The sequence below is a fragment of the Sceloporus occidentalis genome, unplaced genomic scaffold (genome assembly GCF_023333645.1).
Source record: "Sceloporus occidentalis isolate IW3139 unplaced genomic scaffold, rSceOcc1.0.p SCAF_63, whole genome shotgun sequence".
Lineage (NCBI taxonomy): Eukaryota > Metazoa > Chordata > Lepidosauria > Squamata > Phrynosomatidae > Sceloporus > Sceloporus occidentalis.
Genome location: NW_028317043.1, coordinates 2,634,686 through 2,662,213, shown reverse-complemented (window position 1 = coordinate 2,662,213; position 27,528 = coordinate 2,634,686). Strand labels below are relative to the sequence as shown.

Below are 27,528 nucleotides of genomic sequence, written 5' to 3'. Positions count from 1 at the left end.
AGTTGTATTCCACAAAAGCTCCTTTGCCCATTTTTTATTATAAAAAATACATATTTATAGAAATGCGTGTGGTTATGTTTTTCTAATGATCAAATTGGCAGCATTCTTTCTTCGTCTGTCGGATTGCTTGTACACGCAAGGCTTTTACATATAATGGAAGTCTTGCATGCCCTTTCAGCGACGGAGGTAAGGCACAAGTTTTTAGGATCCCTATATGTATGCTGTTACACCACCCATTGCAAACCTCGTAATACTCATAATCGCTCTTCATACACACTTAATAGCTTGTAACATGTGAACATGAGAGTGGATCATGGGGCCTCCCATGTACAATTATTGGCACACAGTTCAAAAGCGTAGGAGTGTAGTTTGTAGCCTCATGTATTCAGCCGGTGGCCAATGCACATCATATGAGAGCTGCTGGCCTTAAAGCGCCAGAACCAATTTTAATCCTCTGTCCATTCCTGAGCATTTTATTAGACAACAGAGCTAGGACATATATAACTTACTAATATGCATCAGTCATAATTATATTATATAATACTATATAATAATTATTAGAATAGACAGAAAAGAACACTAAAAAATAAATTTTAATGTGATACTATAATAAAAACGGTAGGAATTTCCCTTTAAATCTTAACAGTGGCATTCTCATTTGAGATGACGATGTGGGCCTAGACATATGCTATGCGTACTTTGCAGCTCTCTAAGGGTTAAACATGACTCTTTGGGCACAATCACACTCATATACTCAGTTTCAATATGTAGCAGCAGATACATAGTATCAAGGGATTAGCAATCACACAGCTTGTTGGATACAAAGACCTAAACAAAAATGCACATTTTCTCCATTAGACCAGTAATCTGTAGATAAACTGAAATGTTTTAGCCGAGTGTCTCAACTATGCATTACACGGGGCCAATTCCAATGAGCTTGTCCCATTAGAAGGGCTGAGGTGACCCTGCATAAAGAATAACCTGAATGAATTGAACCCATTCAGACCCTTTAGGACACACCGGTATGTACTTGAAACCTGTGCCAAGAAGCCCAGATGTATTGCTTATGTCCTCAGAATTGTAAGAATTTTTTTCCATTTTAGTACAGTTTTTTTTTTTATCTGTAATCACTAGAAATTATGTTTTATATATTTATATGATTTTAAAGACGGCCCTGCTTCTGAACAGAATGATGTATAATGTGTACAGGTTCATCAAATATGGAAAAGGGGAACCATGGTTTTATAAACATAAGGTAAAAATTACAAAAAAGAGAAAACTGGTCCTTAGGTCATGAAAAGCCCTGAACCTGAACTGTAATGGAATCCAGCAACTAGAACAGCCTTCACGATTAAGCAGTTGTAATTTGTATTTATTTTTTCTTTATGTTTTTCTGGAATCATTTCTGCCTACACTCTCCTTTGTTTCCCACGCTACTAATACCAATCGTACTAACAGCTCAAATAGGAAGTTGTATTATTTGCATTTTTAGCAGATTGTGGCTCATTTATGACCAATATTACACATATTCTGCTGGGAGATAAGAAGATTAATATAAGATGAGATACCAAGATGGCAGAGCTCATATATAGCATACCAAAAGGGCCATTCTTACACTGATGCCCGATGCAGCTCCACAAACAGAATGAATATTAAAGTACTTTGTGCCCATTCCACTCTTCACATTTTGTGTCAATTCTGGCTGCCAGAAGTAGGCAGGGAAGCATCCCATTGAAATCGCTGGTTTCTGCCATGTATATAGGAAGTCTTCTGAGATAGCCTGGAACCCCAGAAACAGCATAGGAGCTGCCGGTGGGCATTGATTATGCATGCGCACAACTGGCAGAAGTGTTTGGCCCGATAGCTGAAGAGCAGGGAGCAGTTATCCCTCTATGTACCTACATGCATAAACCCCTCCGCTCATTTCAAGACGACAATAAGCTATCATATGCATGTAAGGGCAAAAAAGTAAGATCGCTTATATGTACGGATCTGCATTCCTAATGCTTTCAATGGCGGCACTTCCCTGCTGGCATGGACGCTTCCAGAAGCCAATGCTGGCATCAATCTCAGAAAGATGTGGGGGCAGTTCAGCTCTTTTTATATATTGAGTATTCATTGCTTGTTTGGGATAATGGACTGTCCCTTTAAAAAAAAATTGGGGCGGGGGGGGCTGAACAAGCCCTTTGTGAACAATTTGGGACCAGCTCTGTGAGGAAGGGACACAGCGGAGTCATGAAACACAAGGTTACATGACCCTGCCGTAAGAGCGAGGCTGCTCTCAGAGAGAAAAAGCTGCAGTATGACTGTATGTATGTTACTGTGAGAGTTGTATGTATAAGTGTTGTGTGTGAGCATTAATGTGTATGTGTGTCAGAATAGATGTAAGTGTGCAAGTCTGTGCAAGCATGAGATTGTAAGCGTGTGAATAAGCATGTGTAAGTGAATGCATGATGGCACAAGGTTGTGCAAATGAGAGGGTAAAAAAATACGTGCCAGTACCTATGAGAGTTTACGGGAGGAAGGCAATGGGCCGATAGGTAAAGCCATGTGGCCCTACCTGTTTCCCAGGCCAGAAGGTGCCAGCACCCCCCTGCTAGCACATCTTACCAGATGGATTCTAACTGCACTGTGAGAACAACCCTGCTGAGTTTCTGAACATTTGCCCATGCAGTGCTTCCTTCCATGAAGGGGCAGCAGCAGCCAGTACAACGAACACATGGTTTTATTTTAAATGAAACACCATGCATTTTGCGAAGGACATCACTGATGGACCCTCTGCTGTACAATGATCTACAAACTCCACAAAGAATATTCACATTGGGACGCAACGCTTACAATGCTGTCTGATGCAAAAAGTCACAAAAACCCCCCACCCCTTTTTACCTTGCTTCTAGCCGAGGTGAGGAAATGACAAAATTTAGGCTAAAAGATTCAAAGCTACAAAAATACTGAAATCGTAATTCTCATTAGACTATTAGTGAATTCTGTTTTATGGAGTGTTATCATATGCAAGGTGTGTCTCACATTCCTCTTTCAGAAGATGCAGGAGAACGCCAAAGAAAACAGCGGTTTCTAGTTTTCCTTCCTTGCTGACACAACATACTCCAAATAATAAAAATAAATCGGTAGGTATTCTAAATGATAAAACTTTGAACAAGCATTGACATTCCACAGAAGTATCACAAGCAACCAAAGGACATAAAAAAAAAAAAAGATAAAACACTTGCAGGGTTTAGAAGTTGCTTCTTTTTTTCTTTCAAAGATGTGCAAAGTGTCAAAGCCCCTTAGCATATTTCTTAATCAAACCTGGGCAGCGAACTAAAGACAGTCCAAAGCATTGTCGGGTCCTCACAGTTATGACTCCCTTGCCAATGAGTTAAGAGTTCGTCCTTAACTTCAAAAACTTGTTTGCACAAAATGCAATTGAGGTCATTTTTATTCCACAGCTGGACTTTCCCTCCAGACACCGAAGGCCCACGATCTTCCAAGTCTTCTGCATTGTCACTCGGTATTAGCGGTCCTTTCTCCAGAAGCTCAGTCTGATCGGTTTGAGAAAAACACACATGCTTTCGTAGCTTGGAAGAACCGAGGAACTGTTCCTCGCAATCGCTGCACTTGAAAACATTTCTCCTTTCGTTGAGCATCTTCCAGTAGTGGGTTGCGTGTTTGACCACGTCTTCTTGGGTGCCCCGACGGCACTCCAGTATTCCTGCGTCCGATGGTTTTTGAAACTTGTCGCCATGTTCACAAAATAAATGAAGCTTCATGTCCGAAAATGTAGGAGTTATCACATCACAGCGGCCACACTTAATTTGTAGCTTGATTTCTTCATCGTGTCCATGAAACGAAGCGTCTTCATTATCAGCACCTTTCTCCCTAGAAATATATGTATATAAAATACATTATTAAATGATGGACTCAATAGGTTGGGATAGCCAGAAGTGTCAATTGAAAAAAATGCAGCATATAATAATCTTATATTGGAATATAAGATTATTATATGCTGCATTTTTTTCAATCGCTGGTTGGTGCTTTAAAAAATGTCTCCTTTAAGCGCAAGATAAAAACGCATTATTATAGCAATGTTTATTTGGAATTAAACAAATACATCGAATCAAGCTATATTTAACTTGCTGATATAAGGCACAACTAGAGCAAAATATTAGAACATATTCAAGCAGCCAATCAGTAGCGAGAAACATTGGACCATGGAGGAGGTGAGAGACTGCAGCTTCTCCCTAAAAACAATACATAAAAAAAGTACTTTCATATGAAGTGATTGTTTAGGGTGCTCGCTGGGAGACCGCAATTTTACAACACCAAAAGGGATAATTCTAGGTAAGAAAAACTATATATTATATACACACATCTTCACATTGTAAGGCAAAAGAACAAAAACATAACTATAATATGTCCTGCTTTTCAGCTTAAAAAGCTTGCAGAATGGCACATTTTATACACACTTTTCTGCAACTTGTTTGGATTTTTATAAAAGTGATTATCTGGACAAGAGTTTACTGCATGAAACACGATTTCAGCTTACTAGGATGCAACAATTATTCCACATAGAATTACGTCTGCTCCAATTCTTCATCCCTTACGCCTCACTCTTTAGAATATTTTACTTGTTTTTGTAATTACTAAGTTATAACACCGAACATACAAAGCAATGGTTTTCTGCAGCTAAGGTACTGAGCATTTAAAGCCATATCAGAAACGAGACGGCTCTGATCCACACATATAAGCCTCAGGAAGTCAAAATAAATACGCATTTAGTGTAGAGAGTGCTTGTGATCTTTGATCTGGGGGAGTTTATGTATGTTTGTTTCAATTAGTATTGTTCGTCTTGGAAATGGCCTTTGGATCCACGTTGAACATCGCATGGAGCGTGCCGTCTATTAGTATGAAGCAAAGGTTTCTGTTTTTAATTGTGGAGGATTCACATTGGCAGCCTTTCTGATACAAATATATCGTCTCAAAGATAATGTATCTAATTCTGAACCAAGCTCCTTGGACCTTACACTCCGACTTGGTTTAGGGTGAATGTTACGCTTATTGACATCCTAGCAGAGCTCCTCTACATGTATTCTAAAGTGTTATTAGCCAATATTATAGCGTCCTGTGGGAGATATACATTACAGGATTCTTTGAATGGACCCCCTGGAGATTCTGACCATTACTGTAGACATTTTCCCAATAAGTGTAAAACAGGGGCCCAGTGACTTAAATAGACGTCGCTCTTTGTAGTAATATTTTCTGAAAACTTTACAAATAACCTTGTACATAAAACTTACAATAATCAAAAATACACAAAACAATGCAGACTGCTATTTAAACCTCCCGATAAATTGTAAACTTGCAAGAGCAGCGCCCTCTTCTTCGTCTGTACAAGTGTTTCTTAAGCTCACTATTAATTTTATATATTGTCAAATTTAATGTTATTGTTAATTTACACTATAGCCCTATGTGTATAGATGGGTAATGTAATGATGGTTGTGGTTTTAATGCCCCTATTTCACTATTCATTATGAAGGGCCAACTTCTGAGTTTCTTCAGCAAGAAGTGGTCATCTGGCCCTCTACAACATATCAGTCGATAGGTAAGAAGACTCAAGAAATCTTGCTGATTTAACTATACATTATACAGGTTCTTCATGCAGTAGATGCTAATTGGGGTTGGACCTTCATAATGTATAGTGATGTCAAGAAGCATCTTTCCTGCCAACTCTCCCGACAATTGTTAGGACTAAGAGAGAAAACGGTTGCATTACATTTAAGTTCTGGAATTTTAGTAAATTAAGTGTATTACTGGAAAATGACCCACCGTTCCATCAGAGCCGCTTCTTCTTTCACCTTGGTGGTTTCGGGTTTCTCAGGCTGCCTGATGGAGGTCTCTGTGCTGATAATAACTCTATGGACTTCCTTGAGATGACCAAAATAAACCCTTATGTGTCCAAACACTTTGGCACAGAACTCACAACACATGAGTTTCTTGAGCCGACTTTCGCTGTGGTGAAGCTTCATGTGCGTGCTGAGGCTTCCCGAGTGCACATAGGCCTTGCGGCACAAGCGGCAGTGGTAGGGTCTCCGGTTGGTATGAGTGTTCAAGTGGTCTTGCAAATGATGCTTAAACTGAAAGTTATGGTCGCATATATGACACTTATAACAGGTTTTTAAGGTAGTTTTGCACTCAGCGTTTGGTTTTAAGGACATGATGTCTACCTGCTTCAACCTGCACGTTCTCAGTTGATGACATCTGTTTCTATTTGTTAAATCCTCCATATGTACTTCAAAAGCCGGGGTACACGAACCAAGGCAAATTACACCCTGTACTTCCATGGTGGGCTTGGGCATGATGCGTCTGTATTTTTTGGTCAGCATCGCTTTTTTCACATTTGCATCCAAAACTTGCATTTTTAGCTTATCTTTGCAAACTACCAATCTGTTTCCAACAAGTTTCATTTTAGTTTGATAGGCTAAGATTTCGTTATTCGTTTTTCTTTTCCTTCCTCTTCTTTTTCCTAACACGCCGTTTGGTTTACTAAGACCCCCGCTATCTGTCTTGGCACCAGGGCTGGGTGGCTGGTTGGCTGCAGATACCGCGTCGACAGAAGGACTGCTTACAGAGATGTCGCTTGCCGTTTTAACGCAGGGCTGATCTTTACTAAACTCGGGTCTAACATCCACAGCAGGAACCTTAGCGACATTCACAGATTGTTTGCATTTCGAAACAATTGATTTTTTAATCTTTGAATAGGGCAAGATGGGCAACTTTCCTTTGGGCGCAGATGAGATGAGACGAACTGGGCTGCCAAATACTACCGGAGAAAGAACTGCCATAGAGTTAGCGGAATCAACTACTTTGCTACTTTCACATCTTGTGAAGGATCCATTCTCGTTTGAGCTCGTTTTCTTTTCTGGATCAGGTTTAATTTTTATTGGACTTCTTGTGCACAGTGGTTTAGGAGGACATTTGTTTCTGAATGGCAAAACCGAATCGTCTACATGAACGGTGTCTGCCAAGCTAGATGGAATCCCAGAAGCATTGGGGTTCCCGTCTGGAATAGCATCCTCTGTTGGGATAGTTGGAAGATTTGTTGACTCCACTTCTTCGGTTCCATCCGATTCTGGAATGACTTCACAAGGGCAGTCATGAGTTAACGGCACCATGTGCTTTTCCGATTTAGTCTTTCTAAGACCATTGGCAGCATTCACTTTTTTGTCCGACGACCTTTTATTTCTCGTGGATTGGTACCTGGGGATGGGTAATTTGAGATTTTCCTGGAGTGGTATATTTCCAGTTTGTAAAACCGGAGCACCGACAGGAGAATTGACCTGGGGCAAAGCTACAAGAGAGAACGCCCCATTCTGTCCGGCCACTTTCATCAACGTATAATTTTGTGTTGGCATAACCAGTGGCTTAGTGCTTACACCCGACACGGAGACATCCGGCAGGGAAGCGGAGAAACAGGACGCCGGAGAAACAACTTTTGGAACAATTTTTGGGGCGATGGTTCTAAAGTGGCCCGCATTTGGTGGATTCTTCCTGCACTGCATTTTTTCAGGGCGAATGCTTTAGCTCATCTGCAGACACAGAAACATTTGCATTTATAAGCCGTCACAAAAACAGAAAAATATTAAAATACACAATACAACAAAGTCTTCTCTATACTGGTTCCCATGAGTCGTCCAGGAACGATGACCCCGAGTGGAATATGTAATGTGTAGAATACAATGATTCCGGTGCAGTCTGAAAAGTAGGTTTATCGACGTAACAAACGGAGCGATCGAATCGGCACGAGCAGTCCACTGGTTACGGTGAACTAGAAAGCTGAACTAGAATCTATTATATATATAATATTTTTATCTCTTTTAGCAGAAAAAATAAGCAAATTATATGACATGCATGCGATAACTGCTGTTTTATTTTACATATGAACTAAATCAATGCACTGGAGACAAAAGAAGAAATATCCAAATGAGGGAATATAGTATCAATGTCATAGCGGCAGAAGACAGCCCTAGCGGTCACTGCTTCTGAAGCAAAAGATGCGGCGGCGCAGCTCAACCCCCCCCCGTGGCTTCGCCCAAACTGCGCAGTTACAGCGAATATTCATTCCAGACAGATACTCAGAGCGGTGGGCGATCTGCATTCATAGCAGAGGCGCAGAGATGGGATAACAAATCGCTTCTCGTTCTGCTGACTCACAACAGCATTTAAATCACCGTAAGAGGCTGAGTGCATGCAGGAGAATTCACGCATTTCACTGCAGCGGCGCTGATGTCATATATAACATCCAACAGCGAAATGACATCTTTGTTTAAGAGCATCGAGTCCGTCTCCTGACAAATCATTCATGATCTTCGTTCTCTGCCTAGAAATTCAACTTCTACTTAAAGAGACACGCCAGCCACCATAGGCTCTTTAATGCATAGAATAGCTGTGCGGTCCCTTTACATTTTCATGACCCCCCCTCCTTCTGCAGAATCCCTGTCCGCAGGAGATGTATTCACCCAAACACATCTTCCTACATGTGATATACTTACCTGCAGAGAGCTGCAGCACAGGATACACAGCTGCAGCTTCTACCTCACGATTTCTACCTCACGAGGGTTTTCTTAGTTTCTAAACAATACATATTAAAGCACTCAGAATACAGACCGTAAACCGTCCCTTTAATGAATACATGTCAATTAGCACTCTGTAGCTTTAAATTGCTTCTCCTGCGCTCCTCTGCCAAGTACAAGCCACCAATCAGTGACCGATGAAAGTGACATCAGTGGGAGCGATTGCCCTGCATGCGCACGGGTGCCCGAATAGACCCCCACATGCAGCATTTATGGGCCGAACACATCTCCTCCATGCAAAACAGATGAGGGGGTGGGGCAAATGTATATGATGGATTCTGCAGAACACGCATCTGTAAAAGCAACACCACAAGCATTTAAAGAGATGACGCAGCGGACATGCGCAGTGCATACGATAGCCGGAGTGTCCCTTTAAGTATAATTGTGCAACGAGGCTGAGATCCCTGAGAGGCACAGGAGCAACTCTGATTAACTATTTATATTACATAATGGAGTTTATCTTTAGTCCACTGTTCAGTGAATAAAGCCCATCTGCCTCTAAATCTTTAGCTCAAGCAACAACAGAAATGGATAAGGATAATAGAGGGTCTTAGATCTTTGATAAGAATAAAACATCCAGCAGGGAAACAGTGCAGTGTATCAACTACATTTAGAATATAAAAGTGCTGTGCACCAACACATGTAGAAACACTCTGAGTGCTGTCACCCCAGAACCTCTCCTTGGCCGAATACTAAGCGGTACGAGGGGTGTAGCAGGAGCATAATGTACTGCCGAAAGTATCCGAAATCATACGTCTGCTGTCACTACATACATGCAACTATCCGCTAAGCCATGTAGACGGATACACGCCCCCTTCCCAGGGCCTGATATGTGAGCTGCGTGATACTGAAGTAGATGCGGTGTACTGGGCCCCGGGAGGCGTGTCCCACTTGCAGCCTCCCATCCCCCTCGCTGAGCGGTTACGGAAACAGCAATACTCACTCCGCGGCGCACGAGCCACATGTGGCTCTTTAAAGCGTACCCTGCGGCTCTTCTCTTCCTGTTCAGAAGCCGTCCCACAATAACACTGCGCATGCGTAAGGGCAGCGGCGCCCACTTTCCTCACTGCGCATGCGCCGGGAAAGTGACGCCTGCAAACTAGCAAGTACGCGGACGAGAGCTTTCGTTTCCGTGTCGGGTGCGCATGCGCGTGAATCGCCATGGCCCGCTAAGCTCACCCACGGGGGAGGGGAGTGGGGAGGCTAAGTTTTATACAGTGGGTTTTTTTTTCTGTTTTTATATAGCGCCACAGAATCTAAAATACGTCAATACAACGTCATAACATTCCAACAATATGTATTATGTTTTTAAATTGTCATAGAGGTAATTAATTGGCTTAAGGAATGTAATGTATATGTTTAATAGAAAAGTGAATGTTACATTTGGTCACATATATTTATATATATATATATATGTGTGTGTGTAGTTTTTAAATTGGGGCATTTTAAGGATTGGCTATATTAGCTATATTATTATTATTATCTTTTATTTATGTAGCGCCAACAGTTTACAGCTATATAGGTTATGTTTATCATCTTAGAATAGGATTTGCTCTTTTTTTATAATTGTTAATATAATACAGGGACGTACTAAACAGCATATTGGGGATGATGGGATGATTGGCTGCAATGTTCAGCACTATCAATAGGTGTCAGTATACTTTTTACACTCATGGTAAATCAAAGTATGTTCTTTTTGGTAGTTCTTGATACTAAATTGCAATGAATACATTGCAAAAAGAAGCTGCAAATGTTTAACTGTTTACTTGCTGAAATATATACAGTTTTATAACGGAATCATGGTAAATTATATAGAAATAATAGAAACATTGTATGTGCAAACACCATATTTTACCTGTTTTGATTGGCACAATATGGGAATATATATTATTATTATTTTTATATGGGGATTATGGGTGGCATATTATAGTTTCACATGCTAAGGAACACATTTGACCCATTTCTGATAAGAATATGGGAATATTATTATTTTTACATGGGGATTATGGGTGGAATATTATAGTTACACATGCTAAGGAACATATTTGACCCATTTCGGATAAGAATATGGGTATACTCATTTTTTTACATGGGAATTATGGGTGGAATATTATATTTACACATGCTAAGGAACACATTTGACCTGTTTTTGATAAGAATATGGCTATAAATATTTTTTTACATGGGGATTATGTGTGGAATATTATAGTTACAAATGCTAAGGAACACATTTGACCTGTTTTTGATAAGAATATGGCTATAAATATTTTTTTACATGGGGATTATGGGTGGAATATTATAGTTACACATGCTAAGGAACACATTTGACCCATTTCTGATAAGAATATGGGAGTATTACCGTATTTGCTCGATTATAAGACGACCCCCCAAAATCTGAATATTAATTTAGGAAACAAAGGAAAAGCCTGAATATAAGACGACCCCAAAGGAAAAAAGTTTTACCAGTAAATGTTAATTCATGTAAACTATTTTTTTTAATAAAAGCTATGATTGAGAAAAAGATTTTTTTTGTTTTTATTTCTTGTATTTTCCAACCTGTCCCCCAGTTACGCACATCTGCCCCCAGGCTTGCCACTCCAATATGGCACTGTGGCCCATGATATGCCTTTTAACCCTCTATATGCCACTGTGCCCCATGGTATGCCTTTTGACCCCCTATGTGCCACTCTGCCTCCAGAAATGCCTTATACCCCTATATCCCATTCTGGCATTTAGGGGGTTAAAATGCATATTATGGGGCAGAGTGGCATATAGGGAGGTATAAGGCATTTCAGGAGGCAGAGTGGCATTAAGGGAGTTAAAAGGCATTGTACAGAGCACTCTGCCTCCAGAAATGCCTTATACCACTATATGCCACTCTGCCATTTAGGGGGTTAAAAGGCATATTATGGGGCAGAGTGGCATATAGGGAGGTATAAGGCATTTCAGGAGGCAGAGTGCTCTATTAAATGCCCCCTTAACGCCACTCCAGAAATGCCCTATGCCCCCATTTAACACACACACACACCCTATACCCCCATTTAACTAACTAACACACACACACACACTCTCTCCCCCCCCTTCCCCCGCTCTCCCCCATCTCTTACCGGTGCTTCCAGCCGGGGCAGCGGGTTGACGTCGCCTTCTGCTGCAGCCAGAAGGAGGTGTGGCTAGCAGCGGGGGTTTGTATGCGTCCGTCGCGTATACTTTCCCCGGCTGTCAGAGATCAGAGTTCCCCGCACCGGTGCGGGGAACTCTGATCTCTGACAGTCGGGGAAGGTCTATGCGACGGACGCAGACAACCCCCGCTGCTAGCCACACCTCCTTCCGGCTGCAGCGGACGTTGTCTACGCGGATCGGGGGGGGGGGAAGTCGGGTGAGACAGGAGGATCCAGGTCCCCTGCAGCGGTGCGGGGGATCTGGATCTTAGTCTCCTAATCAGACCTCTATTTGAGGTCTGATTAGAAGACGACCCCGATTAGAAGACGAGGGGTATTTTTCAGAGCATTTGCTCTGAAAAAAACCTCGTCTTATAATCGAGCAAATACGGTATTTTTTTATATGGGGATTATGGGTGGAATATTATAGTTTCACATGCCAAGGAACACATTTGACCCATTTCTGGTAAAACTATGGGAATATTATTATTTTTACATGGGGATTATGGGTTGAATATCATGGTTACAGATGCCAAGGAACAAATTTGACCTTTTTCTAAAAGGAATATGGGAGTATTATTATTTTTATATGGGGATTATGGGTGGAATATTATAGTTTCACATGCCAAGGAACACATTCGACACATTTCTGATAAGAATATGGGAATATTATTATTTTTACATGGGGATTATGGGTTGAATATCATGGTTACAGATGCCAAGGAACAAATTTGACCTGTTTCGGATAAGAATATGGGTATACTCATTTTTTTACATGGGGATTATGGGTGGAATATTATAGTTACACATGCTAAGGAACATATTTGACCCATTTCTGATAAGAATATGGGTATAATTATTTTTTTACATGGGGATTATGGGTGGAATATTATAGTTACACATGCTAAGGAACATATTTGACCCATTTCTGATAAGAATATGGGTATAATTATTTTTTTACATGGGGATTATGGGTAGAATATTATAGTTTAACATGCCAAGGAACACATTTGACCCATTTCTGATAAGAATATGGGAATATTATTATTTTTACATGGGGATTATGGGTTGAATATCATGGTTACAGATGCCAAGGAACAAATTTGACCTGTTTCGGATAAGAATATGGGTATACTCATTTTTTTACATGGGGATTATGGGAGGAATATTATAGTTACCAGGGCCGGCCGAAGACTTAACGCCGCCTGGGGCGAAGTTTAAAACGCCGCCCCCCCCCCCCGCCGACGCCGGGGGGGGGGGGGGGCGGCATTTTAAACTTCGCCGACGGCATAATCTACGACCCCCCCCCGGTACTTACCTTTAAACAGTCCTGCGGCGAGTCTCCCTGCTCTGCCACGGTGCCGGCTTGTAATGCTGAGCGCCGGAAATTGACGTCACTTCCGGCGCTCTGCATTACAAGCCGGCACCGGGACCGAACAGGGAGACTCGCCGCAGAGGAGAGAGAGAGAGGGGCGCCGAGCGGGTAAGCTAAAACCACTCGGTGCCCCTCTCTCTCTCCTCCGCTTCAAAAAAAAAAAAGCGCTTGGGGCGGCAAAGTGCCGCCCCTTCTAAAGTGCCGCCTGGGGCAATTGCCCCAGTCTGCCCCATTATAGGGCCGGCCCTGATAGTTACACATGCTAAGTAACACATTTGACCTTTTTCTAAAAGAATATGGCTATAAATATGTTTTTTTACATGGGGATTATGGGTGGAATATCATGGTTACAGATGCCAAGGAACAAATTTGACCTTTGTCTGATAGGAATATGGGAGTATTATTATTTTTACATGGGGATTATGGGTGGAATATCATGGTTACACATGCTAACACATTTGACCCATTTCTGATAAGAATATGGGTATAATATTTTTTACATGGGGATTATGGGTGGAATATTATAGTTACAGATGCTAAGGAACACATTTGACCTGTTTTTGATAAGAATATGGCTATAAATATTTTTTTACATGGGGATTATGGGTGGAATATTATGTGTTCCTTAGCATGTGTAACTATAATAGTCCACCCATAATCCCCATATAAAAATAATAATACTCCCATATTCCTTTCAGAAAAAAGTCAAATTTGTTCCTTGGCATCTGTAACCATGATATTCAACCCATAATCCCCATGTAAAAATAATAATATTCCCATATTCTTATCAGAAATTGGTCAAATGTGTTCCTTGGCATGTTAAACTATAATATTCTACCCATAATCCCCATATTAAAAAATAATACTCCCATATTCTTATCAAAAATGGGTCAAATATGTTCCTTAGCATGTGTAACTATAATATTCCACCCATAATCCCCATGTAAAAAAATATTTATAGCCATATTCTTATAAAAAACAGGTCAAATGTGTTCCTTAGCATGTTTATAATATTCCACCCATAATCCCCATGTAAAAAAATAATTATACCCATATTCTTATCAGAAATGGGTCAAATATGTTCCTTAGCATGTGTAACTATAATATTCCACCCATATTCCCCATGTAAAAAATATTTATAGCCATATTCTTATCAGAAATGGGTCAAATATGTTCCTTAGCATGTGTAACTATAATATTCCACCCATAATCCCCATATAAAAATAATAAAACTCCCATATTCCTTTCAGAAAAAGGTCAAATTTGTTCCTTGGCATCTGTAACCATGATATTCAACCCATAATCCCCATGTAAAAATAATAATATTCCCATATTCTTATCAGAAATGGGTCAAATGTGTTCCTTGGCATGTTAAACTATAATATTCTACCCATAATCCCCATATAAAAATAATAATACTCCCATATTCTTATCAGAAATGGGTCAAATATGTTCCTTAGCATGTGTAACTATAATATTCCACCAATAATCCCCATATAAAAATAATAATACTCCCATATTCTTATCAGAAATGGGTCAAATATGTTCCTTAGCATGTGTAACTATAATATTCCACCCATAATCCCCATGTTAAAAAATGAGTATACCCATATTCTTATCCGAAACAGGTCAAATTTGTTCCTTGGCATCTGTAACCATGATATTCAACCCATAATCCCCATGTAAAAATAATAATATTCCCATATTTTTATCAGAAATGGGTCAAATGTGTTCCTTGGTGTTACTCACCTGCCCTCGGCTCCCATGTTGCCGCAGCAGCCTCCACGCAGGAGAGGGAAACCCCCCGGCCGCGCACGGCCATCTCCGCAGCAGCCTCCGAGAGGGAGAGGGAGAGGGAGAGGGAGAGGGAGACCCCCCCCTCCACTGCAAGGCCGCTTCCACTACCTTCCTCTGAAGTGCCGCGCAGGAGAGGCAGACCTCCTGGTACACGGCGTCCTGCTGCTGCTGCGCGCGCCCTCTAGTGGCGAACTCGCATACTGCGGGAATTTATGAAGGGAGATTACGCCATCCACAAGATGGCCACGATTCACCGACACCGGAAGTGATGTCATGAGGGGCTGATGGGAGATTCAGACTTCCTCTGCGGTTCTCCATTTAAACCCCTCAGACCAGTTTCACCTTGCCTTCTGATGGTCGTCTATGCCTTGTGCTAGCACCCAGATAGTGTTTACCTTCTTGATTCCTGTGTTTGACCTCGGCTTGCCTGACTACGTTGTTATCCTGTATCCTGACCTCGGCTTGTTTATCGTTTATCCTGATCTTCCTAATCCTGTCCTGGAGTCCTACCTGACCACGGTGTCTCCAAACTACTTGTATGTGACACTTGGCATGTTAAACTATAATATTCTACCCATAATCCCCATATAAAAATAATAATACTCCCATATTCTTATCAGAAATGGGTCAAATATGTTCCTTAGCATGTGTAACTATAATATTCCACCCATAATCCCCATATAAAAATAATAATACTCCCATATTCTTATCAGAAATGGGTCAAATAAGTTCCTTAGCATGTGTAACTATAATATTCCACCCATAATCCCCATGTAAAAAAATGAGTATACCCATATTCTTATCCGAAACAGGTCAAATTTGTTCCTTGGCATCTGTAACCATGATATTCAACCCATAATCCCCATATAAAAATAATAATACTCCCATATTCTTATCAGAAATGTGTCAAATGTGTTCCTTGGCATGTGAAACTATAATATTCCACCCATAATCCCCATGTTAAAAAATGAGTATACCCATATTCTTATCAGAAATGGGTGAAATATGTTCCTTAGCATGTGTTACTATAATATTCCACCCATAATCCCCATGTAAAAAAATAATTATACTCATATTCTTATCAGAAATGTGTCAAATATGTTCCTTAGCATGTGTAACTATAATATTCCACCCATAATCCCCATATAAAAATAATAATACTCCCATATTCCTTTCAGAAAAAGGTCAAATTTGTTCCTTGGCATCTGTAACCATGATATTCAACCCATAATCCCCATGTAAAAATAATAATATTCCCATAGTTTTATCAGAAATGGGTCAAATGTGTTCCTTGGCATGTGAAACTATAATATTCCACCCATAATCCCCATATAAAAAAAATAATACTCCCATATTCTTATCAGAAATGGGTCAAATATGTTCCTTAGCATGTGTAACTATAATATTCCACCCATAATCCCCATGTAAAAAAATAATTATACCCATATTCTTATCAGAAATGGGTGAAATATGTTCCTTAGCATGTGTAACTATAATATTCCACCCATATTCCCCATGTAAAAAATATTTGTAGCCATATTCTTATCAAAAACAGGTCAAATGTGTTCCTTAGCATGTGTAACTATAATATTCCACCCATAATCCCCATGTAAAAAAATAATTATACCCATATTCTTATCAGAAACGGGTCAAATATGTTCCTTAGCATGTGTAACTATAATATTCCACCCATAATCCCCATGTAAAAATGATAATACTCCCATATTCTTATCAGAAATGGGTCAAATATGTTCCTTAGCATGTGTAAATATAATATTCCACCGATAATCCCCATGTAAAAAAAATAATTATACCCATATTCTTATCAGAAATGGGTCAAATATGTTCCTTAGCATGTGTAACTATAATATTCCACCCATATTCCCCATGTAAAAAAATAATTATACCCATATTCTTAACAGAAATGGGTCAAATATGTTCCTTAGCATGTGTAACTATAATATTCCACCCATAATTCCCATGTAAAAAAATAATTGTACCCATATTCTTATCAGGAATGGGTCAAATATGTTCCTTAGCACGTATAACTATAATTTTCCACCCATATTCCCCATGTAAAAAAATAATTATACCCATATTCTTATCAGAAATGGGTCAAATATGTTCCTTAGCATGTATAACTATAATATTCCACCCATATTTCCCAATATAAAATATGAGTATACCCATATTCTTATCCGAAACAGGTCAAATATGTTCCTTAGCATGTGTAACTATAATATTCCACCCATATTCCCCATGTAAAAAAATATTTATAGCCATATTCTTATCAGAAATGGGTCAAATATGTTCCTTAGCATGTGTAACTATAATATTCCACCCATAATCCCCATGTAAAAATAATAATAATATATATTCCCATATTGTGCCAATCAAAACAGGTAAAATATGGTGTTTGCACATACATGTACCATATTATATCAATATGTTGATTACTTAAAATGTTTCTATTATTTCTATAGAATTTACCATGATTCCGTTATAAAACTGTATATATTTCAGCAAGTAAATAGTTAAACATTTGCAGCTTATTTTTGCAATGTATTCGTTGCAACTTAGTATCAAGAACTACCAAAAAGAACATACTTTGATTTACCATGAGTGTAAAAAGTATACTGACACCTATTGATAGTGATGAACATTGCAGCCAATCATCCCATCATCCCATCATCCCTAATATGCTGTTTAGTACGTCCCTATAATACAATGTGGGTATAGCACCCTTGCTATCTTATTATGTATTTAAGATATAATTCATTTTGAGCCAATTATCTCTTTATTATAATTCAGTATTTAGAAATAATGTTTTGACACCTTATTTAATTACGCCAAACCCGATATCCAGGGGTGGCAAAATGTCTGTACAAATACCAATTACCGGTAGTCTGTGGAAGTCTTCAGTGTAACCCACTAGACCAAAATAATAATAATAATACGATTAAGGTCTCTTTCTAAAGAGTGTCACTGTAAATACCATCTCTCAATGTATGTATTATGATGGACATGCCTTGGGCAAATTTATTTATTTTGTTTTTAAATTAAAAGCTACTCATTGCCTGGGTCCTACCTTTCTGTTATCTGATGAGCTTCTCCGATGCAAGGGTTCTTCTGTCTACGAGTGATCTCAATTGTCCACCAAACATCACAATTAATTCTCATACTTTTGTATTATACCCGACATTTTATGATCGTACATTACGAGTGCTGGCTTAGTCCTTTTACAGTTCTGCTATAATTCCTACTTGTTGCATTCATCCTCACGATAACAATTTGTTTTTTATTTAGTTGTATATTTTTTCTGTCCTCACATGACTTATCTGCACATAAACATCTATTGTAGTGATTATCTCTTGGGGGAAGATGTTTCCATAATCACATCTCTCTTTTGGTATATACTATTTGAACACATTGTACAGTTTGAAAATACGGTGTCCTGCTGAGAAATGAGTCCCGCTGTTTTCCTAAGTATTTACAATCATGTTGCACCTGCATTTACATTAGTTTCCATAAACCAACGAAGAGCTCTAACAAACATAGCAATCATGCCGTTGTTGTCAGTCATGTGATACTTTCGGTATTCCCTGCTCAAGCACCACACAAAGCTGATTCTTTAAAGGAATGCTAATGAAGTCTGTTCCTTCATAGACTTTCATTAGTCAGAACGTCTGGTTGGGTGAATAACACTGAGCCATTCTAATGTTCATCATAGTCAGTGTTAAAAGGAGCCAGGGTGTTTTCCTAGTAGACTGGGTTAACATAATAGAGAACCCATACACGTGGCTAACATGCAGCCGCCTAAAACATGTTCAATACACAGCACGATATTCTTTAAGACTTATTTTTAATCTGATACTAGCAATACAAAAATGTTTGCAATGTGATTGTGATTTTCATGAAGTGCAGTGTATGAGAACTTGAAAAACCTTAAAACACCAGGTTCTATATTATAATTGCCAAAAAGAGGCTATGTATTAAAATAGTTTTGGAGTGTAAGTTTATTACTGCAATTATAAACATGAAACAGCAATTAAAATAAAAAAATAGAAAAAAACATTTGGTAATGTCTTTTGATCTATACTCATGCTAGTATCATGCAACAGTAGACTGTATTTACTAAGGGTGGAACATTTCAGCTCTTGGTTTCTGGTTTAGTGAATAAACCCCACTATGTAGGACAAAAATGTGCCTTCATTCATGTGTTATCTTTCATAACAGATGAATCAAGGTGCCTCTCTATAATGAAACTTGTTAGCATCTCTTACAATATTATAATAGATCCCATTGTACAGAACTGCGGAATATGTTGGCACTTTATAAACCAAACAAATAAGATAATAAGAAAATAGTTGATTCTATTCATATGGGAGGATAGTACCTGAGCCTTTCTTTCCTCAATTAATGAACAGCATTCAATAGTTACTCTTTCATATCCCCTTCCGTTTACTATGTAACATCATATTGAAATACATTTTTGTCCTGTTAACCATTAACAAGAATGTAAGGAAATACAGAAGTGTGTGTGGGGGGGTAATTTTGTCAACAACCAGTGACGTATCCTCATCTAGGGCGGTAGGGCTGGTTACATGGTAGATCTTTGATCTCCCATAGCCGCTAATTTATACTACGGAGACTTCCCTGGGTCAGCATAGCCTCTATAGATTGTATTAGACGGGATATGATGTCATATCCCAGCAGGGCGTGCCTATTAATGGAGTGAAGATCTACATCAGGAATTGAGTTGAGCAAAAGTTAAATACGTTGCTGTCAATAACTAAACTAAAAAATAATATAGTTACAACGTATAGTCAAATGCTGTATATGAAGACTTTCATGATCACGTTCCCTCTCTCTTTCTGTGCTGGAATGTAATATTTTGTGGCCACCGACGGATTAAATGCATTGAAAAGCAATGGTTTGCTCACCTCCGAAATTCAATAAGGGTTACTGGAGGATTTTATGGAGTTAGTGAATATCCGTTTTCTCCCTGCAGCTGCGTTTAACCTTTTTGGCTCAGACCCCAGCGAGGATTTTTTTCTCACACAGCCGGGGTCCCTCTTCTCTTGCGCGGGCCAGCAGTTAAAAGGTAGCCTGTGTGAAGGAATAATTGTGTGACAGAAACATACACTCTCCAGCGACATGTGCTATAGAGACAGATGTCTTATCTTAACAGCTCTACTTTGATCCCAGTTACTCACAGTTGTTTATATACTTTCTTCTGCTTGCACTTGGGAATTATAGAAATCTTAGTAGCACAAGGGTTTTTTTATATATTATCACCATTTTAGTAGTTTAAAGTAGCCTAATCTATTGCATATTAACTGCTTCTAGACATGGATACACTCAAGAGGTGCGTTTAGTTGCTTTTTTTAAGTTTTTATATTGACATTTTTGTAACCTCATAAGTAGGCATTTGGTTGGATAAACTATATTTTCAAAACTACGATACATTTGCTGCAAAATTTCACCCTAATAACATTTTCTCTCCTTTATTATCATACCTGGAAAGAGAATGCATATTGTACACAATTACAAAATATTATGTAAGTTTTTTTCTGAAAAATTATTATAATATAATATAATTTTATATTATAATTATAATATAATATCATTTTATATTATAATTATAATATAAAATACATATTATTCCCGAGAAGGAACCCGATCTGGCGAGATGCTGACAGTGGGTGTAAAGTTTGTGTCTGTGAGGTTGATCTTTCAGAGGACATAAACCCTGTTTAGATATTTGCCTTCTATGTGTATTGATTTTTTATTCCGTCACACCGCTTTCTTGCAGGCCCCTCTTTTCCTAATGTATCGGTTTATCTTGGTATGTTGGTTCTAGTTTTGTTCTACTTTTTAAATGTATGTTCTGTAAGAAGTTCTGTGTAAATTGTTGACTTTGTATGAGTAAAGGATAGTTTATTAATTCAAACACCACTTATTCACAAATTTAAAAATAAAAAACATTTTATTTGGATTCCATAAAAGACCAAAAACTAATGGCGCAATTATCTTGTCCAGATTACAAAATAAATGAAAAGCATAATGCCAAAATTACCTCAGTACAATCATAATTTGCAATGCTTAATACTTAGGTCATAGGCCTTTTTTAAAAAGGGAACTAGTTGATCTTCCTAAATGCTGGGAGCCATGTCTTATTTAAAGGTGCTGTTCCATCTAAGGTACCTCATAAGTGTTGTGTCATGTAAAGAAAAGTGAAATAACACGCCGGCCCCTTTAATTTCATGAAACGCCGGCCTACACCCGCTGCCCCCACCAGACACCAGGGAGTCAGATGCAGCGGTAAGTCAGGGGGTGTTTTCTGGAGGCAGAGTGGCATATAGGGGGTTAAAAGGCATATCATGGGGCAGAGTGGCTTATAGGAGGATATATGGCATATCAGGGAGGCAGAGTTGCATATTGGGGGGGTATAAGGCATTTCTGGGGGCAGAGTGGAAAGCCTGGGGGCAGATGTGCATAACTGGGGGGCAGGTTGGCAAATAAAAAATAATTTAAAAAATAAATAAATAAAATAAAACAAAAAATGTTTTTCTCAATCATAGTTTTTCTTAAATATAAAAATAACAAATAGTAATAGTAACATAGTAATTAAGGTTGAAAAAGCTTAAATCCCTCCAGTTCAACCCTTTTACCTATCCTTCTTGCTTTTGATCCAAAAGAAGCCCCCCCCATAACGCTATTTTTCATAATAGCTCTAACAGTCTGTTTTTTTTACAGTAATCAAATTCATTAAAAAAGCACATGTTCCTTTCAAGTATATGAGCATTGCTTTTGGGGATCTACACCTCTAAATTCAGATACTTTCATACATCCAATATAATTTATTGTCCCGTACTTTAGTGCCGAATTGGGTTATCTGTCGGATATTTTACTCCCACCCACCACGACGCTGCCTAAACGGTGTAAAGAAATGTTTGCCGAGTGCCACTTTACAAATAGAGAGCACTCATAATATGTAGCATTTCAGTGGATACTGTCCGGGTGGGAAATGATTCCATTAATCAAATGCTACAGAGCTATCTTTTCTCATAGAGAGCAGTTAAACAAAAGCAAGGACGTGTAAACTCATGTAACACGCATAATAACGACACGAATACTCATTTTCAGACGAGAAAGAGAAGATTATAAAGAGGATTTGTCCTCGGCGGCGTACGTCATCTAGCTCTGTCCGTGTAGATCTGGCCTTCTTTTGTTTTTTGTTAGCACCTGCTAACTTCAACAGAATTGGCTTGCAAATACAAAACGCCATTCACATCTCGGGATAAAAATGAAGTGATGCTTTCTTGATTTGGCGTGCACAATACATAATGGAACTGTAAATGAATGACTCCGCGAAGAATGTTGCCATTATATCGCATTTTAAGATGGGTTTTCACGCCATTGAAAATGTGAAACTGAGCCAAAATCTTCAACAATGGCAGCATCCAACTCTGCATTTGCATTAAATAATTCCTTCCACTTTTTAGCATTGGCTCAATTGATTTATATTTTTCCAGAATATGTAGCTGGTAAATACAAACCCAACAATAAGACCACATCCATAAAAATAATACACTTGTAATTTTACACACACACACATATATATATATATATATATATATATATATATATATATATATATATAAATACGATATTTATATAGATATATGTGTGTGTGTATACAGTATATATATATATATATACTGTATATATATATATATATATATATATATATATATCACTCTTGGTCTAGTCTTAGACTCAGCATAGCCATATGTCTGTCCCCTACATGTTTAAATTCACCTAACGTGTTAACATCAACCACTTCTGTCGTTTCATTGAATTCCTACTTTATGTTTACATTAAACCTATTAATAAAAAAATGTAAAATGGCTATGATAGTTTCAGCAATGAACTTAAACATTGGAATTCGTTTCTTTACTAAATTTAAAACTTTTCATTTTTCTGTCCACCCGACACCCCTTTTTCTTCTACATTTTTTGTAGTTTGTGTTGGTTTACATTCACTGTTTCAATAAAATGAGCTTATTTACAGATGTTATACAAACATTTTTTAATATTTGCAATATAATCAAGTAACACTTCATTACAAGATTATTAAATTGACTGTGAAATTTGATTCCTTTACTGAAGTCTGAAGATTATTTTGTAAAAGAGCTGCAAGAACATCTTGTAAATTAATTTTCTCCTATTGTTTTATGTTACTTGTTAAACGTGTACTGATCACATTTTTATGTTTGCTTACAGTGCCTTTAATTCTGATGATCATGTCAACATGTTTATTATATATATTTTTATTATTATGTAATTTTGTATAATGTGCAACCCTCGGAATAAGCACTCATGTTTGGTAAATTAATAACTGAATGATAGACTAGGACTACTAAATCGGGGAGGCAGAAATGGTTCCGCAATTGAAAGTTACATACATGTTCCGCTAGCATCAGAGGCAGCAAGGAGAGAAGTAACCGTCCTCAGTTCTGAAAGTGTTACCAGGTGACCCTAATAAGCTAAGGGGGGACTTCCACCCTTTTTGCGTAATATAATGTTTTCAAGCAGCCATTTGTATGGGTTCTAGGTCTGTTATCGTAGTCCAATCTACTAGACAAACCCCTTTGGTCATTATAATAATGCCTTTTGGTGAACAAAAGAATAGATCAGCCGGACATTCACTTAAAAAAAAAAAGTCTATGGAGGAACGGACTTCATTAGCATTGCCATAAAGAATCAGCTCAGTGTGGTGCCTGAGCAGAGAAACTCACCCAGAATACCCAATGACTGACAACAATGGCGGCCTCCAGGTCTGCAGAAAAAGAAAGTTTATTGGAACAAAATGAGGGTAAAGCCAGGATATTTTTCAGGAATAACCTACATTACTGTATACAGGACTGTACTTTATGATAAGAAACGGCTTAGATGCATTTGAGTAATTAGTAATATATGGAGAGCTTATCATTAAGTCCAGAATGTTACCATTTGCATAAGGAATAATTTATTGTAGCTCCAAACAGACTGTTATTCACCACCGGCCAGACATATTGTACTTCTGGATCTATTTGCAAAATGTATTGGTCAATTCATGAATTAAAAGTGCCGTGCCACCTGCTCTACTTGATTTACCGTGTTTAAAAAGAATAATTCCTAGTACTATTAGATGGGAAAACCTTTCCAAGAAATAGTAAGTGGTTCGTGACAGATCTGCTAAGGTTTGTTTGTGCTAGAGAGTTCAACGTTCTGTCTAAGTGGAACAGGCCCTTTAAAAAAACACCGCCTAAATACTTCCTAATTTTTAACAAGTTTTATTGGAAGAGGAAATTAAATTTTACAGTGAAGTTACAACAGTGAGAATACGAAGAAAAGAGATTGATTATTTTTATTAGCGAGAATCATTTTTTTTTTATTTATCCCTTTACACAGTGCTAAAAATATCTATTTTAAAATATAGGAATGCAAGACAAGCCTTGCCTAGACAGGAAGAAGGAGAGATTTTATCCGTAAAAACAGGACGTTCGCCCACATGATCACCTGGGACAAACTTGGCCAGTGTTTGAAGGCTACAAGGTTATGGGAGCCTGGGAATGTTTTACATCAAGAAAGCAATTACAGCCTTGCAAGAAGGGAGGGAATTGCAAAGGAAATGTGAGCGGTAACCCTTTCCTGGCGTAATTTTTTAAAATTCTACCTTTAATTATTTTTATTACTTCCTGCACTAGACAAACTATGAAAATGGTCATTTGTGATATGTGTATATGTATATAATTTTAAATGTTTTACTTTATTGTAGTTACAGTAATATACAATTATTTGGTTAGTATGATAAACTTCCTGCAAGTTGAATAAAAAGTAATGTTTTTGGCATGTTTTTTGCGTGTGCGTTTTACAAGAAAGCACAAAATGTCTCGGTAGGATTATTATGACATTTGGAGAGTGTGTATAGGAAGGGAGAACTTGGGTTGTAAAGCAGATCAAAGCTCTGTGATTACGGTCTAGCAAGGTGGTCTTCAAATTGCTTTGTTTCTGTACCGCTGTTCCAAAATGTTTATTTTATTCCATGAATATATGATGAGGATGAAATTCTTTACCTTTTCTGAGAGCGAAGCGCTTCACCCTTTTTGGGATACACATATAATAATAAACATGTACAAATGATGACTTTAATACAACAAATGAAAAAAACTGCAGCACACAATACCCTTAATTTCTCACTACTAGAAAAAAAAGTAAAAAGGAATAATTAAAAAAATGACACAGCATGCTATACAAACCTTGCGAGGCCATGAAATAAAATGGGAATTAAATGTGGAAGTGACATGGAAGATACTGTTATTTAACCCAAGGGATACAGCAAAGAACTACACACCACGAGGAAGCCCCAAACGTAACATTAGGGCGAAACGCGTTGTGTGAAAGAAAACTTTTCTTTACTTTGGTATTCATTTTAGAAATCCACCTAGTCAAACCAGTATGGGCCTTCTTGGTTAGGCTTATAAACAATGGTAACCAGCAAAATTCGGGGCGCATGTGTACATAGAAAAAAGAAATAATCTTATAGTGTAATATTGTCAAGAACAAGAAGCTATGTAAAAGGTGTGAAATGCACTCACAAACAGTGCCAGCACAACAGGCTCGTCTGAGGTATGAAGACTGTTCTTTATTCTTTAAAATCTCTAAGAGCATAAAATAAAGAAAACAACCATATGGTGCAGTATCTTCCTTAATAGTATATGCGCAAGTTAAAAAAAAGCACTTACAGGATGGTTGAATTCAAGTCGCTATTCAAACTAAATGTCCATTGTAGTGGATCAGGAAACATGCAGATTAAAAAACTTCTCAACGCGTTTCGCCGCTCACTGGGCTTCCTTAGAGAAGTAACTTTTGGTTCCTATTCTTTTACCATCACCTTACACGTGTTTTTTGGGTGTTTTTAGTTTTTCGTTTTTCAGTTTATAAACAATGGTGCCTGCCTTGTACCTTCATTGCTGCTCATACGCAGACCTTGTCTTTTAGTTTGTGGCCAATGGCTGGAGTCACAAAGCGTTTGGTTATCTGTATCCAGCAAGCTGCTGCGCCAACATCATGTATTGGCATTGACCTTAAAGAGTCTCAGCTAACTTAATCCCCAGTCCAACTCGACCCATGCCATTACATAAAGGCCAGAAGTCTTACCTTGCAGGAGCCCTGAACAAATATGTTCATGCGTGAATATGTAATGATGATACCTGGGAACTCTCCGTGTTTTGCCCGGAGGTTCCAGGTGAGGTGGCGCTTCTCTGGGTCACTATGGGGAAACTCCGGGTCACGGAAGCGGAGTTGCAGCCCCACTCTACCGCCACTTTGTCAGGAACCTCGGGATAAGAACCAGCAACTTTGTTTAGAACAAAATGCAGTGCTAGCAATCCATTGTACTATTGAATGCGAAAACCCTTCCAAGAAATGATTCTTTAATCATGTAGTCAGACATCTCGTAAATTGGGCCATGGATGAAAGTTTATGAATGATAGGGTTTTTGTAATGTGTATGATCAGAGTTCTTTGGATATTAACGTGTTTCTGCAAAGTCACAGATTCTGTGATACGTTGTGGATTTTTTTGAGGATCAATAAAAGGCAGTTCTTAGAAGGATCGTGCTTGATATGCTTGTGAAATTTTTCCATTAATTCAAAAAAATGTAATCAGATCCTGCTTTCTGAATGTGTTTTATTCGAAGTCTTGTTCATTGCCTTTTGATTCCATGTAGAACAGACTTCTTGGTGAATATTTGAAGTCTTAATGGCAAATGTCCAGGGCTGTGGGTGTTTTGCTTTGATCTCTCCGAATTGTTATATTTTCCAAGTATAACCTCCGTGTGTCAGACAGGCTGTAGGATATATAAAGACCGGCTAGAGGAGCTTTACTGGATAGCTCTGCGCGGTTACTTACTTTGCTCCCAGTGCCTTAACATTTAGTTTGGTTAATTTTGACCTCACTGGTGGCCATTATGTGCCAGCCACAAAAAACCCTACTGAGGGGCTTATCAATCCTGTGTATTATTTCTCATAGAATTAATGCAGGGAGCTTGGAGGACTTGGCGGGTGGAATTCTGATGCCAAGTGGGCATACCAGGGAACTTCACACTTCATGCAAGCGGGAGCTCTCCCTCTTCTTGGGGAGTGAGCGGGGTAGTCATCTGAGGTGGGGCTGGCCTCAGACAGTCTTAAGTGAGCAAAGAGTAGAAGTGTGCATGGTCACAAACCATTCTGGGGCCACTTCCCTGTCAAGAGAAAAAACAAAATGACACAGAGTCCCTGGAAAAGTGGAGGAGAAATATAGTTCTTTACTCATGCCACTGGATCTACGCACCAAGTCCCAAGTGATAGTTGTTTCACCATTATGTACACTTAGTTTTGTTCCCTGGATAGCGCTTTTTTAAGCTTTAGTTTTTTTGTCTATAGTTAATGTAACACTTATACACTAAATCTGCTAACGTTTCTAGTTGTGTATGATTAGGTATAGTGGGAAGTTAAAGCCGTTGACACTTGCTGTGTGCCT

The 27,528-nt window shown here is 38.6% G+C and overlaps 1 protein-coding gene across 1 annotated transcript; it reads right to left on the bottom strand.

Annotated features, from left to right (window-relative positions):
* Positions 1 to 3,299: 3,299 nt before the first annotated feature.
* Positions 3,300 to 7,559, bottom strand: ZNF438 (zinc finger protein 438). Its single transcript, XM_089493180.1, has 2 exons — positions 5,827 to 7,559; positions 3,300 to 3,879 (listed from the first exon to the last, which is right to left on the bottom strand). The coding sequence occupies exons 1-2, from the start codon at positions 7,557 to 7,559 to the stop codon at positions 3,300 to 3,302; spliced, it is 2,313 nt and encodes a 770-aa protein (XP_089349306.1).
* Between the last annotated feature and the right edge of the window lie 19,969 nt (positions 7,560 to 27,528).